Here is a 16,249-nt window from a genome sequence, read left to right on the forward strand (position 1 = left end):
TCTTGATCCATGGTTGGGAGTGTTCCGAGGAGCACAGGTGAAGGCAGACATCCGAGTGTCTGACTCCCAGAGCAGAAGGCCCCAGAGGTGGGAGCGCAGGCTGCTTCATGGGCAAGGGACCTGCCAAGGTGGCTAGAATTGTACCGTCCAGGGGAAGGACAAGGGATGGGGATAGCATGGAAACCGTAATCTTCATGACTGCCCCAAAGGAGACAGGGAGAAGTACTTTGCTCTGTCTTTATTTCAGACAAACCCACCTATTTAGGGGGAAAGACCAGAGTGTTCTAGGAATTGGTTCCTCTTTCCTGAGGGTGCAGAACACGTTCCCTAAATGATGGATGAGATGAGGAGGGTGGGCAGGACCAGGTGGGGACATCCTGAGCCTTACATGTCACCTATGATTACAGGCTCAATTTGTGTCACAGTTCCTCCATAGCCCCCCTCATGTCAGCTCCTTCTGTGAGAGACATGGCTGAAGGTCACTATTGTGTAGCTTCAAGATCTGTCATCCAAATGACCTCTTTGTGACAACGAATAAGACGATGAAGATCAGAGTTTTGATGAGGAGTCCACAGACCACGGGAACAACAACATTGTATGTGGAGACACTGTGGAGAGAGGGGATTGAAGGTCAGTGCAATGGCCAGCCACATTGCAGAATCTACTGAATTTTTCCGACAGAATCATTCATCCTATGTCCTCCCTGCAGCTTCCCCGCAGCCTCTAGCCCTGTGCAGTTTAGAGGGTCACTTCCTGGCATTACCAATTAGAAATGCGTGCTGTGGAGAGCACAGAGCTCAGGTCTGGGAGATGCATGAGGAAGAAAGGGCTAACCCAGCATCCTGGCCTTCTTTGTGAAATGAGGACCACATCTAGGGAAGTGATCTCTGTGGTCAGCCTTCTGACCCTCTTCTGGGGACAGTCACTGCACCTTAGCCTCGTTTTCCCATTCATAAACCAGGAAGAACCCAACCTCATTGAAAAGCCCACTTTGGACTTGTCATGAGTTTAGCAAAATGGTTCTCCAAGTTCCAGGTAGAGAGCAATAGACGTAGAAAATAGACCCACAGAGAAGAGCAAGCCCTGCCTGACCTAGGCAGCTAGGGAAGCAGATGAGGACACACAGACTCTGCGTGATAGGACACAGAGACAAAAGGGACAGGTGACAATGAATCACAGGGAGGCCACATGGAGTATTAATGACATATACTTGTGGGCGTCTCTGCAAATCCATGGCCAGCAGAGTGTCCATCTGCGTGAGGCAAGAGGGACAACTGGATCCACAAATTCAGTGGCTGGTGTTAGTTGAAACTTCTACAGTCTGACCCTGAGCAGTTTGTTTTAGGCAAACTTAACTACAGCACAATTTAGGAAAAAGAGGTTCCTGATTGTAACTAACTCAATCTTGTGTGTACAACAAAGCTTACACAACATGATGACACTGAAACTCTTTCCAAAGTACAAATGACATCTTCCATAAAGATGGGTTCTATTGCCTGAGAAACAGTGCTCAAGATAAGGATGTTGGGTGAATGACTGAGATAAACGTAACAGTTGTGGTGGGGAGGGGGCAGCCAGGCAAGTGTGACTTAACCACACGGGTTGTGAAGAGAGAGGTGACCACTCCCAGATCTCTGGCAGAAGACAGGCTTTTCACCTCTTCCTTTGAAGAGACAGCAACGCATGTTTAGCACTGCTGGTTCCCCAGTGCTTGCTTACATGTAAGCACAAGGCCGTCATACGCTCTACATATAACCACATACTGGCTAATAAATCTAGAAATGGTTCATGCTCATAATCCCAGCATTGGTGAGCTGAGGGCAGAAGGTCCCAGATCCACAGGAGGCAGCATGGGCAACAGGACGAGACCTTGTGTAAATAAATGAGTAGAACGGAATGGCTTGGTCAATGACCTGCTTACTAACTAAAGCTTAGTGTGTAACCCTGTAGTGCAGTTATACAGAGCAGTGTAAAGTCCTGCTGGTCTGAGCACACACTACAGCCCTGCTCCAACCATGGCTAGTGATTAGACATGTAGAAATGTAGAAGTGTACATGTCTACGTGTAGAGATTAGATAGATAGATATGTAGATTAGATAGATGTATAGATACATAGTCTATAGTGTAAGGGGTGGTTGACTGGGCAGAAGAGGTGGGACATCTAGGTTCCTGCAGGCAGGCTAGGAGACACAAGAGAAGGAAAGAGATTCACCATGCTTCAGGGGAGAGAGTGCCATCAGCCATGTGAGATCTCCAGTGGAGTGAGCATTGGCCAATTCCCCGATTGGGCCTGGGGTAGCAGGTGCGAGATTAGAAACACAGCTAAGCTGCGGGCGGATTTAGGGTAGCAAGGAGTAAAGGGAGGGGCAATCTCGCCGTGGGAAACTTAGAAGAGGCCAGTGACTGAGTCATATGGCAGGTTAAAAGTGTGTGTGTGTGTGTGTGTGTGTGTGTGTGTACATGTCTTTTATCCATGGATCCAAGGAAACCAGGGGTGTGGCTGGTCATGTGATATGCCCTGAGCGTAAAGTGAGGTAGTAGAAACTACATGTTACAATATAGATATAAAGATATAGAAATGATTGATAGACGATGATAGATACAGATAGATAGATAGATAGATAGATAGATAGATAGATAGATAGATAGGGTGGAGGTATCATGAGAAATCATTAGGAAATAGAATTGAGCTCAGTTAAAGAATAAATCAAAATAACAATCTTGAGAGCAGTTCATGTAGTCATGCACATGCTGATAGACTGGGGTTACATGCCCCTCTGTGCTGACACCCTCTCCAGCCTCCTGCCTGTCTCCTACCAGGGTGACAATATTCCCAAGGCCACTTGGTAAGGTCAGCAGTTGACAGAGCTGGAGCGGTAACCAATGCAGGGAGGCTGGCTCCTGTCTCTCATCTTGTGGTCACCACAGTACCTTCCCTGGTGCCAGCCTTGGCCCCCAGAGGAACCTGCTGCTAGAAAGGCCCTGCTTCTGGCCTTGGCTAACTGCACTGCTTCCCAAGTCAAGGCTGCCCGGGCTCTCTTGTGTTTCCTGGAGCTGTGAGCTGTTGTCCTGCACTGGGCTGCAGGGCACGTCCTCAGGGCAGCACTTCACCTATCTCTTTCCCAGGCTTTGCACAGACTGTGGGGCCTCTGAGGTGATGGGACTCCATGTACCCATGCACTGCGTAGGGCTGCCCTCACCCAATGACTGGATGCAGGAGTATATACACCCCAGGCCTTCTGCTGATAGAAGCAAGTTCAGGTGTTCACCAGACTCTGTTGTGTGACCCACACTACGGCACATCCGGGAAGCTGGCCCTGTTTATGACCCTTTATTGATTTCCTTCCCTGCCCAGCCTCATTTCCCTAATGACTCTGCCAAGGACTACTTCCTAGACATTTTCATGAGGTTTACTTTCCCATGCCCTACCTATGAGGAAGTCCCTGCCACAGGAGGAGGGGGCTCCCTACAATGCCTGCCTATCCACAGGGCAGGGGCTCTGCTCTTCTGTCACCCAGGCAGAGAACTCATTGAATCCCAGCAGTTCTCTGTACGGACAGCTGGGATGGCTGCTGCTGTCCTGTCTGGACTCTGACCAACAATGATCAGAATTGGCGCATGATCCCCCGTTATATCTACACTGGGTAAAGTTAGCGGCTGGAAGAGGTACAGCGGTAGTCAGAGTGTGAGCAGGGCGCCTACCTCCTGTGCCTTGGAAAATAAAGGCAAGGAAGAAAAAGTAACTTCTGGGAAGATGGCTCAGTGGTTAAGAGCATATACTGCTCTTCCAGAGGGCCTGAGTTACATTTCCCAGCAGCCATATTGGGCAGCTCACAGCTTATTGTAACTCTAACCCCAAGGGTTCAGATGCCTCTGCAGTCTATTCAAGTACCTGAACTCAGGTGTACAATTTACACACACACACTCACACACACTCACACACACACTCACACACTCACACACACACACTCACACACACACACACACACACACACACACACACACACACACATACACACACACACTCACACACACTCACACATGCACACACACACTCACACACTCACACACACATGCACACATGCACACACACACGCATGCACGTACGTGCAATGAAAAGTTAATATTTTTAAAAGAAAAGAAAGATCAGTGCTAACACTCACTAGATTGCAAATGTTATTTACTCCATGAAGGCTGAATAAGTACCTACCCTGTTCCTGACACTTGCCCTGGTATCAAGCAAACAATGGGAAGAGGTGAACACTAGGCTGGCCTCCAAGCCTGGAACAGGCGTCTACACTCTCAGAGAAATGAGTACCCTGAACGCACCACATCTAATTTGCTAGGAATAGGTTTTTTCTTGGTGCTGAAGATGGAACCAGATTCTTGTGCATCCTTAGCCCATTCTCTGAGCCAATGATCGCCCATAGAGAAATGTTCTAATAAACTAAACCCAAGATGGCCACCCTGCAGTACCACCACCCCATTTCAACATTGGAGATCATCTGCACAATCTTTTATTTATTCTTGTTTATGTATATGTGTGCTTGCCTGATATGTTTATGCACTGTGTAGGTGAAATGTTTGCCCATGAGAGCCAGAAGAAGGTGCAGGCACTGGGAATATAGGTGACATGATATACCATGTGGGGGCCCAGAATCAAACCCAGGTTCTCTGTGAGAACAGCTGCTGCTCTTAACCACTGAGTCGTCTCTCCAACCCTGAAACTTCTGATATTTACAATAGAAGCTTGTATGTGCAATAGTGTGCAGAGTCGTGTAAGTGCTCAAAAATCTTCAGAGAAATTTTGTTGGGATAAAAGATTTTAAAAATCAGCCTGGCAGTGGTGGCAGAGGCGGGTGTATCTCTGAGTTCAAGGCCAGCCTGGTCTACAGAATGAGCTCCAGGACAGTCAAGGCTACACAGAAAAGTCCTGTCGGAAAAAGTAACAACAACAGACGATTTTGAAATGAAAACAGCTAAGAGTAGACAAATGACTCTAAGCTTTATGAGTCTTCTGATCGATGGTAATATGTGTGTTTATTGAAATTATGATTCTGAGGAGTAGGGAGTAATGTTTAAGGATTATGTGTTTAATTACTTGTTTGTTTGTCTTAGATAGAGGCGCTTTATATACCTCTGGCTGTCCCAGAACTTATACTAGGCTGGCCTCAAACTCACAGATATCCTCCTGGATCTCCTGTCCATGCCCTGTTCCCCAATCCCCATGTTCTTGGATTAAAGGGATGCGGGCACACTTGCACTGCTGAAGGACGAACTTAGCAGAGAAAATGATGTTATGTGTGTAATTAGAACAGGTACCAGGCTAAGGCATGTATGAATAAAGACACTCCATGTGGCTATGGGTGGGACCAGATTGGATCGGTGGGAACAGTAAAGACTTTTTTCACTGTTGACACAACATTTAAATGAAAGCATATTCCAAGGTATATCAACATCCATTAATAACTACAAGAAGGGACGTGCGTGCTAAGGTGATCACTCTTAACTTGGCCTGCGGCTACAGTTTGGTCACATCAGTGACACTGTTAGGAGGTGACAGAGAGGTGAAAGGCTGGAATCAATTGGAGGCCTAGGCCTGTGGGGCCTCTTCAATCCATCCATCTACTTCTGTTCTTGAGTCTATCGTCCATCCATCCACCCTTTTTATCATCCTGCCATTTAGTCACCGTGTATCCACAGGAACCCATGCACACAAATATTTATCCACGCACGTATTCAACCATCCACCCATTCACCATCCACCATGTATCCATCCCCAAAGGGATAAAGCAACCATGCCTGTTCTTCTTCCTCTTCATTTTCCTCAGTCTCATGACCATGGAGGGAATGGCTTTGTCATACGCTGCCACCATGATACGCTGTCTCACCACAGATCCCAAAGCCATGCACTGAAACCTCTAGAGCTCGGAGACAAAGAGAGCCCATCCTCTTTTAAACCTATTGTCTCAGGCATTCATACAAAGATGAAAAGGTGACAGACATAAACATGGGTTAAGAATCTCCTGGAAAATCTTATTTTAGCATATCCGGAAACCAGGAGCTCTGGCTAGTTTGATTGCTAGAACTGCAAACAGAAAAAAAAATGCAAACCATTTCCATAAACTTACAATCCTTCAGTCTATGGAGGTGTACTCCTTCTGTCTATGGGAGGGTGCTCCCACTAGTATTAAAATCAAATAGAACAATAAAGTCAAAGAGAATGAATGAGTGATACTAGTGATGCTTGCAGTACAATATCTGGCCGTGGATAACCTGTTCTAGCTCTGGCCTTCTAGCATCCCAACAGTATCCTTTGGTACTGTTAGGTCACAGGGATCCCTGGCTTGCCCAACGTTACATACACAGCTAGTGTACCTGACATGAGAATCTGTCCAGCTTCTGGGTTGGCAGGACTAACAGGGTTCACTGAAAATGCCCGTTTCCATCCTCCCACTCCTCTCATGTGCTAGGAAACGTGGAGGGTGAGCTGGAGAAGACAGGAGCCACCTGCACAGTCAGTCATCTCTGCCCTCTCTGGAAATTTGCACACAGACTGAGGATCAAGTCTGATACTGCTCCACCCACCCCATATCCTCATTCCCACCTCCTCTCAACACAAAGATAAAGAAATAAAGGGTGTCCAAGCCAGGAGCCAAGAAAACCTACCTCGTAGGATCTGTCCCATTTTTGACAGTGACTCCAGGATCAGGAGAGGAAACAACAGCAGTGGACTTGGGTAGGGATCGGGTTGGAGTTGAATGTTTTGTGGTAATGAGGACGGGAACCTCAGTCGGCTTTGTAGTAGGAATGATGTCAGGAACGGACACACCTGAAGAACCTGCAGGAAGACAAAAGAGATAGAGAAATGAATGGGTGGATAGATATGGATGGGTGGGTGGGTAGCTGAATAGGTGGATGGAAAGATGGAGGGATGGATGAAGGGACAGATGTATGTATATATGGATGTATGGATGGAGGGAGGGAGAGACGTATGGATTGATGGATGGACAGATGGACAGATGGACAGATCAGTAGGTGAAGAGAAATAGAGTAGAGGAGGTAAATAAATATAGCCATTCAAGAAGCAAGGTTTTCTTTTGCTAAAATCCAAAGAAATAGTGTAAAGTTATCCTGAGTCAGAGGCAGGAAAAAGGAGGAAGGGTGGGAAGGTGAGGAAAGATTTCTCGGGCCATTTGAGTTGGGAATTCTCTTGCCTGCTGCTCACTCTCCACCAGCCCCATCCTCTCCTGACACTGTTCCCGCTGCCTCTGGAAGTCGCGTCACTCTCAGGCTGTCCTGTACTGGTGTATTGCAACTGAGCCCCGTCTTGGGCTTGGCACAGATTCTCCTGGTTCTAGGGAGTGAGGCCTGTTCCTTTGCTCTCTGCCATCCCTGACACATCCACTGTTACTTGCTGGGGATGTAGAGCCCTGCAAGGCACAGGCTATTTCTCAGAGAATTCAGAAATTCATAGTGGGGACTTATAAGTACGTTTGTCACTACTGAAGTGAGCCTAGAGACTTTTTCCTCATAAGCAAGTGTCACTTCAGGTCTACTGAGGCAGGGTCTGCATTTGAAATAAGACCTTCATGTGGTTTATGCCCACAGCAAGGCTTAAGATATAGAGTTTAGAAGCCCAAGGTAGGGCCACCAATGGCATCTTGGAAGGAGGAGGGTAGATTGCAAGAGGCTTCCTAAGAAGAGAGCACAACATCCATTGGTTGCAGTACCTACAGACTACCTGCAAGCCAGCAGAGCTACAGAAGCCCTAGCCCAGTCGACTCAAGAACATGCACACCACCCAGGCATATGGGCACACATGTGTGGGACCAGTGGACACCCTACTGATATCAGCCTCAGGCCTGTCTGAGCCTGACACCCAGGCCCCAGACCACTGGCCTTATGTACAGGCTGCATATGTAACTTCTTTGGGACAGCCTCTAACTGCCCTCCAGACATATAGCTAACCTGTCCAGGGGTTTGACGCGTGCTTATGGCACTATGACCACCATTGTCACCACTACCATAACCTCCTATGCAGCTTAGTTGGCACACAGCATTCAGCCTGCTTACCCACCCTGTGGAGAGCAGACAGCAGCCACCATGCCTACAAGATCATGGGTAGTAAAAAGTCTGCCAGAACCAGTGAACTATAATCTAGCACAGAAGATTAGAACCAGCCCCACCTAGGATATGGACAGAGTGACCACAGTTAATCCCAGGTAATGGGAACAACCTCCTGCAGACAGTCATCCTACCATCCCACTCCGCTGGGAGTCAGACTGATCCTAGACTTCCTTAGAAGGGAACACTTGTTCTGTGTCCTTGCCCAGGAGCAAACTTGGCAAGGTTTGATCTGAGGCTAGGGTCAAGGCCCTGAAGAACTTAAGGTTTTAGTTCCTGGCAAGCTGGGAGTCCCCATTGAAACGACTGGAGTTAACAGTCCTACAGTTGATGAGCGCTTGGTCAAGGGCACACTTGAGACTTCCTGTGTTCCCTTTGTGCAACATTGTTTGATTAGATTCCCACTGACTTTGCCTCATTGTATGACAGCTTTCTGCTAATGCTGTCCCATGTTTCCCACACAAACTGCCTAGAAGATGCTATACTGTATATTTGAGACAAAGTCTCTCACATTATATAGTTCTGACTGTCCTAGAACTCACCTCATAGACCAGACTGGTCTTGAACTCAGAGATGCACCTGCCTCTGCCTCACCAGTGCTGGGAATAATAGTGAGGGCTACCATGCCCAACTGATACTCTACTTCTTAATCAATTGGCTTGGCATAAAACATAGCTTGAACAAGGCCTCCTGAAGCCAATTTTATATATATATATATATGTGTGTGTGTGTGTGTGTGTGTGTGTGTGTGTGTGTGTGTGTGTGTGTGTGTTTATAAAATTTCTGATCCCCTGGTTCTCTCTTTGAGGTCATACTCCTACCAGCCATTTCTCTTCACAGCTGATTACTTATGATCTGAGCAGTTCCTCTCAGCAGAATACCTATGGGCAGCCAAGCAGCTATGAATAGCAGAGTAGCTATGGTCGACAAAGCAGCTATGGGCAGTAGTCTGTCTCTTGTTATCCCACTCAGACTGGATCCTACAGCCACCAAATCAATATAACCAAAGAAGCAACATCTGTGGGTGGGTGGCAAAGCTAATTCCCAGAAGCCCACCCCAGTAGCATGGGTGTTTATGGGCAGGAGTCTGGAGGGTTTCCTGGTTCAGGAGAGAGTTGAAGCATGAGTGACAGGGAAAGTGTGGGGATTTAATCCTACAATCAAATGTAGAGGAAGGCAGGGAGGAGAACATGGAGGAATGAACACTGGAGAGTGAGGTGCCTTCATTAAGCCTCGTGGATTCACAGATAAAGGGGCAGACCTTGGTTTATATGGATCTCCCTATGAATCCTAAGATTCTTTCTGCCAACAGTGCGATTTCTGTCCACAAATGAAATGACAGTGTGACTATGTAAGATCTAGCCGATTTCTTTAAGCATTGTAAAGTTGTTAGGATGAAAAAGAGAACTTGGTGACCCATTATGCAAATCTACCGGATATGGAAACAAGAAAACCTGAAAGGAATCCACGCTCTCCTAGGAAGATCTGCCAAGCTGCCAAGGTTGCCATGGAAAGGTTTGATGGGTGATTTTCAAACAAGCAAACTTAAAAGTCTCTCTGGCCTGAAAGAAATGTCCAACGAACAGCATGTAGCATACATAGTATGCTAAGCTATGAGGGCAGAGGGCTGCCACACTGGTCTGCAGAGAGCCTGGAGGATCCGTAGGTCACATAGAAGGCCATGAAGGAAACAGAGGGAGCTTCCCTCTAGGACTCTAAGGTTCCAGAGAGAACCCCCTCTGGAGGAGGGACTGTCCAGCACTAAGCAAGAGACTGGCAATGTCCCAAACTCAAGTGTAAAAGCTAGAACCTTGCCTGGAGGATAGAGTGCAACCAGTAGTCTGAGCACATCCTCCCCAACCCTTCTCACCTCTGAATGATGCTCATTGGGGAGGAAAATGTGGCCTTAAAAGCTCTGGCAGTCTTTGAGGGTCATCTAGAGATTGCTTCTTAGGCAGCTGCGGCCTGAACCAATGTGACTCACACGAAGGAAAATAAGGCATCATGGGTTTTCTGGACCTTTGGTGGAACAGACTTTTTTTTTTTAACCAGAAAATGTTCTAAATGTATAGTTCCCTATTTATAACATTGGCTGCAGAGTTGTTCTGATGAAACATTGAAACAATCTAAATGGTTGGTTAAAGAAGAAAGGTCTCGGGGTTGGGGATTTAGCTCAGTGGTAGAGCGCTTGCCTAGCAAGCACAAGGCCCTGGGTTTGGTCCCAGCTCCGAAAAAAAGAAAAGGAAAAAAAAAAAGAAGAAGAAGAAGAAAGATCTCCTAAGGACATGACTTCTAAATAGAGGTCTCAGAAGTAGAACTAAACCATCCCAAGTATACTGCCCACCTTTCCCCAGGGGAATCCATACACAGGAACTCCTAATTACTGTCGGATCCAGTGCCTGCCAAGAGCCTTGAATAGCAGCAAGAAGAGTCCAGAAGAAAACTGGGCTTCCAGGCATCAGGAAAACTGCCCCACATGGTGGGACCATCTTGTCCCCACCAAAGATATAAATAATGACACACAGGCTTTATAATATTTTAAAGCTTGGGCCTGCTAGCCAGGGCTGTCTCCCAGCTACTCTATACTTGTCTTGACTAATTCTGGAACTTACCAGTGCCAGCTCTACCTCTCTACTCCACTCTGGTCCACCCATTCACCTCTGTGTCCCTGGAGAATCTTTTTACTTCATTTCTTCTCCCGTCATCCCTCTCTCTCTCTCCAAAAATTCCACCCTCCACTTCCTGTCTAGCTACTGGCTGTCAGATCTTTATTACAGCCAATTGGATGCAATTCTAGACTCCCTTAGACAGGTGAGGAGGAGCTGGATTTTCACAAAGTAGAAAACCTGGTAATGGACCTGGTAATGGATACGAGAATCCTGCCAATATTCAGCTCTGTACAGAAATAACAATTTGAGCATACAGAGACACACCTTTCCATTCATGTCTGGCCCACCTCCCTCTCCCCTCTCGCCACACACTTCCTGGTCACTCACCCTTGGTCACCACCAGGCGGACAGGATGGAAGAGCAGAACATGGTTGTTCGGAGGATGGTAAATCACACAACGATACAATCCAGAGTCTGTCACTTGAAGGTCAGTCATTTGAACAAATAACATGGCCTCGGTAGGGTCATCTTTCAGGGTGTACTTCCCCACACGGACTTCACTGGATGTTGTAGAGGACCTCTCTGTGACCACCAGGGTCAAGGGTTCCTTCCCAGCTGATAGCCTCTGCCAAGCCTTCCTGCTTCTGGCATACTTCATGATGTTGAAGGGACAGTTCACTGTCAAGGTCTGGCCCTCAACTAGGTCATACCTTTCTTCCTCTGGGACAATGGCAGCTTTGACTTCTATAAACGGAAAGAGAGAAACAGGTTCTGTAGGGAGTGACGGCTGTCCAAGCTCTCCACTAGGAAGGAGTTTTTGGGTGTATGTTTTAGTACAAGAGCCAGTGATTTGTAGTCCATGGAAATCAAACTTGATAAATAACACTTTTGTGAGTACATGTTAATGTATGTGTGCATGTGTGCATGCCTGTCCTGCCCAGTGGCCAACCTCAGGTAACGCTCACACCTCAGAATACTGTCATTTAGCTGTCTCTTTTTTTCTCAAGGTCTCTCACTTTTTACATGGAACTGGATGATTCAGCTGGGCTGTCTGCTCAGTGAGTCCCAGGGATCCAGCTCTTTCTGCTGCCCTAGTGCCGGGATTATTAATGCGTCTGGCTTTACATGGCTTCTGCATATCAAACTCAAGTCCTCATGCTTGTGAGGCCGCACTTCACCGACTGTGTTATTTATTTCCCTAGCTCTAAATGACCCTTTAGAGACATGAAACTGTCTCACTGGAGACATGAGTGACCAGTGCATGATGGGAGGGAAAACCTGTGGAAAGGCACTTTCCAAGGTGAAGACTGGATACAAAGACATTCTCCAAGCACAGGGTGATGCTCAGGAAGTCTGTTGAGGCTCTGTCTAAGTCAGGATGAAGAGACCCTCAGTTCAGGAGACACCAAGGAAGCATCGAGAAAAAGAAGTAAAATCAGGCATCCCCGGGCACGATGGATGGGAATTCTGCCTGTCTGGCATCTTGTCCTCCCTTCTTTGAGTGACAAAGTGCTCCTTTCTCAGGGTAGCCATCCCTCTATGGCTCAGCTGAGGGACCTGCCCACTTTCCCAAGTTCACAAGTTTAACAAGTCAAAACAATCCTAAAACCCTGGCCATATAGACTGGTTTAGGATCAGCATGGGACTAGGATGAGCCAATCAGAGCCTGTTCTGTTACTATTCAAAACCTTATGTAGAGGCTGGTGGCCCACAGGGTGTGACAACTTTCCATTGCTATAGGAATCAGTTGCCTGAGAGTGAGACAGGCAGAGGAAAACTGGAAATGGGGGGGTGGTGGACTGAAAATTGAATTGTGGCCCTAGCTGTGTTTTCAAGCCAGCACTGCTGGATTCCCTGGTACCTAAGGCAATAAATCCCTCTTATTTTTGACAGAAATCACAGCCACTTTTTTTTTAAAACTGGGTATAAGATGTCTCACCACTGGATGTTGGGTGTCCCCTATGGGTGTCAGACGTCCTCACTGGGTGTCAGGTATCCCCCACTGGCTGTCAGGTGTCCTCACTGGGTGTCAGGTGTCCCCCACTGGCTGTCAGGTGTCCTCACTGGGTGTCAGGTGTCCCCCCCCACTGGGTGTCAGGTGTTGGAAAACAATTTCAGTCGTTATAAACTAGAATGTGAGTGTTTGGTCATCACTCTCCAACAAAGGCACTGACAGAATGCCAGATCAGTAAGTTGGCCTTTCACTTCCCCAGACTTCTGCTGCTGTTCTTACAACTGCCACACATACATGCACATACACATGCACACACATGCACGCAGGCACTTGCACACACTCACACATGCACATAAGTACATGTACATATACACCCCCACATGCACGCAGACATATGCATGGACACACACACATGCACACACTCACACATGCACTCGAGCACAAGCATGCATGCACACATGCACATGTATGCACACATGCGCACATGCACATATGCACATGCATACACTCACACTTGTAAGTAAGCAAATGTACACATACACACAGACACATGCATGAACACACACACATTCACTCAAGCATATGCATATGCACACATGCACACATGCATACACCATGCACACATGCACCAACTCATGCAGCCATGCACCACTCACACAGGCCAAGACTTACCACTTCAGTAGAGCCCTTGCCTGCCTACCCAGGATATCAGGCTCCAGAAGGCTCTGCCCTCATCTGGCCTTGGAAAGATTCACCTCAAGCACTCACTGGCAGTTCTGTAGGTGAGCCTGGCTCAAAGGCCAATTAGATCTCTAAGGAAACCTTGTGAACAGGCTTCCTTGCACTCTCCACCCCCTCCGTGATGGTGCACGCCAGTAATCTCAGAACTCAGGAGACTGAAGTAGGCACATCAGGAAAAAGTTCAAGATAATCAATCTTCAGCTACATGATAAATTTGAGATCAACCTGGGTTACGCGAGGTCCTGTCTCAGAAAAAAATAAGTAAATAAAAGTAGCAGAGGGTGGCAGAACGTCCTCATACGCACAGACAGGCTTTGTTGAATCCATTTTGATTCTTTCATCACAGGATGTCTGAAGCACCCTTTGTGACAGACTTGTGGACTCCACCCTTGAGTTGTCATCACGGAAGCCCTGACTCATTGAAATGTTACAAAGGAAGACCCAGGGCTGGGGGCTGGGCCAGCCCTGATCTGCACATGTGAGAGCTCGGCATTCACTGAAGAGCTGGGATCACAGACTCCGTGAGGAGGCTTCTGTTCATACCTTTGACTACTAATCTAGCAGATTTCCTGTCTTTGAAACGACTTACATCTTTGGGATCTAATGGATTGTCCACATCTAAAGCACCATGGGGGAATAGAGGAAAAACATTTCAACATGAAATAATACTATTCAGATGGCCGGGCATAACGACACACACACACACACCTTTAATTCAGCACTAGGGAGACAGAGGCAGAATGATCACCAGGTGAGTTTGAGACTAGCCTGATCCACATAGACAGTTCCAGGACAGCCAGGGATACATGGAGAGCCTCTATCTCAAAGATACATGTATGTTATTCAGATCATGACACTTTGGATTGATTGGCTGGATCTGATGGCCTAGTAGTGCCCATCTGTAATCCAAATACACAAGAAGCTGAGGCAGGAGGACCACCAGGTCAAAGACAAGTTGGTTATAAAGTGAGACCCTAACAAAAAAAATAGTGAGACCCTGTCCTACTCTGTCACTGTTCCCATGGAAGGATCTGCATGTCTGTGACATCAAAATGCACACAGAGTCTGGGGAGCAGCTGCCTGGCCTGTGGGAAGTTCTGGGTTCCATCCTCAGGACTGCAAACAAAACAAAACCGTTAAGAGCATTCGCTGCTCTTGCAGAGAACCAAGGTTTGGTTCTCAGCACCTACGTGACAGCTCACAACCACCTGTAACTCCAGTTCTGATGCCACCTTCTGGTCAACCCCCTCAGGTACCAGACATGTATGGGATACATATATATATACATGTATGCAAACACTCGTGCATATAAAATAAAGACTACTTTTTAAAGAGTAGAGCCAGAGAAAAGCAAGCACGGAGCACCTGCCTCTCTAAGTCGCCCCTTCCTTATGTTTCTGCTCATCGGCCTCAGGGTCTGATTTTCTGAGCTCAGGTGGCCTGAAGTAGGCAGTATGTGGCCCTGTGTTTGATGGCCACGTGCTTTACAAAGGTGGCTCTCCACCTTCCTAATGTTGCCACCTTTTAAGACATTAAGTTCTGGTGACCCCCAACTTAATAATAATATTATTATTTAATTGCTACTTTATAGCTGTAATTTTGCTACTGTTTTGAATTGTAAATTTCTATTTTCCAATGATCTTCTTAGGAGACGCCTGTGAAAAGGTCATTCGACTCCCCCTTCATTCCCACCTCCCACCCCACCCCTGTCACAGGGGTTGAGACCCACAGGTTGAGAACCCCTGCTTTAGCGCTTAGTGGGAGAGAGCTTCAGGGGGTTAGAGAGCCCCCTCCATTGGCGAAGTGCTTGCTGCACCTGCATAAGGACCTGAGTTTGATCTCTAGCGCCCATGTACACACTTCCGCTCCAGCAGCAGAAGGGAGACACAGTGGGTCCTTGGGGTGTACTAGCCAGCTGGCCTAACGGATAAGATAACTCCAGGCTCAACAGAGAACTCAAGAGCAAGGTGGGTCCTAGTGTGGCAATGCACACTTTTAATGTCAGTCACCGGGACGAAAAAGCAGAGCAGTGGGGCTAGATGGAGGTCCAGCCTGGTCTACATAGCAAGTTCCAGCCAAACAAGCTACATAATGAATTTTTAAAAAAGGAGCTGGCACTCTGGAGGCCAAGGCAGGCAGATCCCTGAGTTCAGGACAGCCAGGACTATACAGAAAACAACACACACACACACACACACACACACACACACACACACACACACACACACACACACACACACACACACGGCTTCTAAAGTTCTGGTCCAGAACGGCCACCTCCTCCCACTCCCGCCTGCCTTACCTGAGACAAAGAACACCCACAGGAGTCCCCAGAGCCCAGCCTTCCTCATCCTTCGAGCTCAGCCCTGACGGCTTCTCTGGGCTACTAGGACAGCTAGAAGACACCCTTATACCAGACTCTCTGGAAAGTTTCACAACAGGACGTGAGGCCATTCCTGGGAGGTACGGTGCTGTTACTGGCCACTCTGCCTGCTGATGTCAGTAGGGTAGTTCAAGGGACCAGTGCTCAAACCTCAGTTAAACTTCTTGGAACCTCAGTTTCCTGTTCTCTGAAAATTATTTTCTTTTCTATTGTAGTAATTTTGTGTGTGTCGGGGGGTGTATTCCCCTTCTGCCCATTTAGCTCCTGAATAATTGAGAGAGAGGCCTGCTAGATTTATTCAACAAGCTTTAAAACACTAGAACTGGGCAGATATTCATATATTTTTAACTCTCTGTGCCACTTTGCTATTTCCCTGCCATGTGCCCCGAGTTACTTGCCACTTGGTTCAGCCTGGGCTGCTTCTGCCATAGCTGT

At 47.4% G+C, this 16,249-nt stretch overlaps 1 protein-coding gene across 2 annotated transcripts; it reads right to left on the minus strand.

Moving 5' to 3' along the window:
* Window positions 1–220: 220 nt before the first annotated feature.
* LOC116898034 (triggering receptor expressed on myeloid cells 1-like) lies at window positions 221–15,782 on the minus strand. 2 transcript variants are annotated; one of them, XM_032899424.1, is made up of 4 exons: window positions 15,734–15,782; window positions 11,124–11,480; window positions 6,670–6,841; window positions 221–608 (listed from the first exon to the last, which is right to left on the minus strand). In XM_032899424.1, exons 1-4 carry the CDS (start codon window positions 15,780–15,782, stop codon window positions 506–508), a joined length of 681 nt encoding a protein of 226 aa, XP_032755315.1. In that variant the 3' UTR covers window positions 221–505. The 2 variants fall into 2 exon arrangements, with proteins under 2 accessions (XP_032755315.1, XP_032755317.1); XM_032899426.1 differs by lacking the exon at window positions 11,124–11,480 and having other exon boundaries at window positions 506–608.
* Window positions 15,783–16,249: the final 467 nt, after the last annotated feature.

This window comes from Rattus rattus, chromosome 4 (genome assembly GCF_011064425.1).
Source record: "Rattus rattus isolate New Zealand chromosome 4, Rrattus_CSIRO_v1, whole genome shotgun sequence".
Classification (NCBI taxonomy): Eukaryota; Metazoa; Chordata; class Mammalia; order Rodentia; family Muridae; genus Rattus; species Rattus rattus.

Bases quoted from the DNA above. Each gene is read 5' to 3' on its own strand.
- LOC116898034 (XM_032899424.1), bottom strand. From the start codon at position 15,782: ATGAGGAAGGCTGGGCTCTGGGGACTCCTGTGGGTGTTCTTTGTCTCA. The intron at 11,481-15,733 runs GTAAGGCAGGCG...TTCCGTTTATAG, and splicing joins GTGGGTGTTCTTTGTCTCAG to AAGTCAAAGCTGCCATTGTC. The intron at 609-6,669 runs GTAGGTTTTCTT...CTCTCTCCACAG, and splicing joins AATGGGACAGATCCTACGAG to TGTCTCCACATACAATGTTG.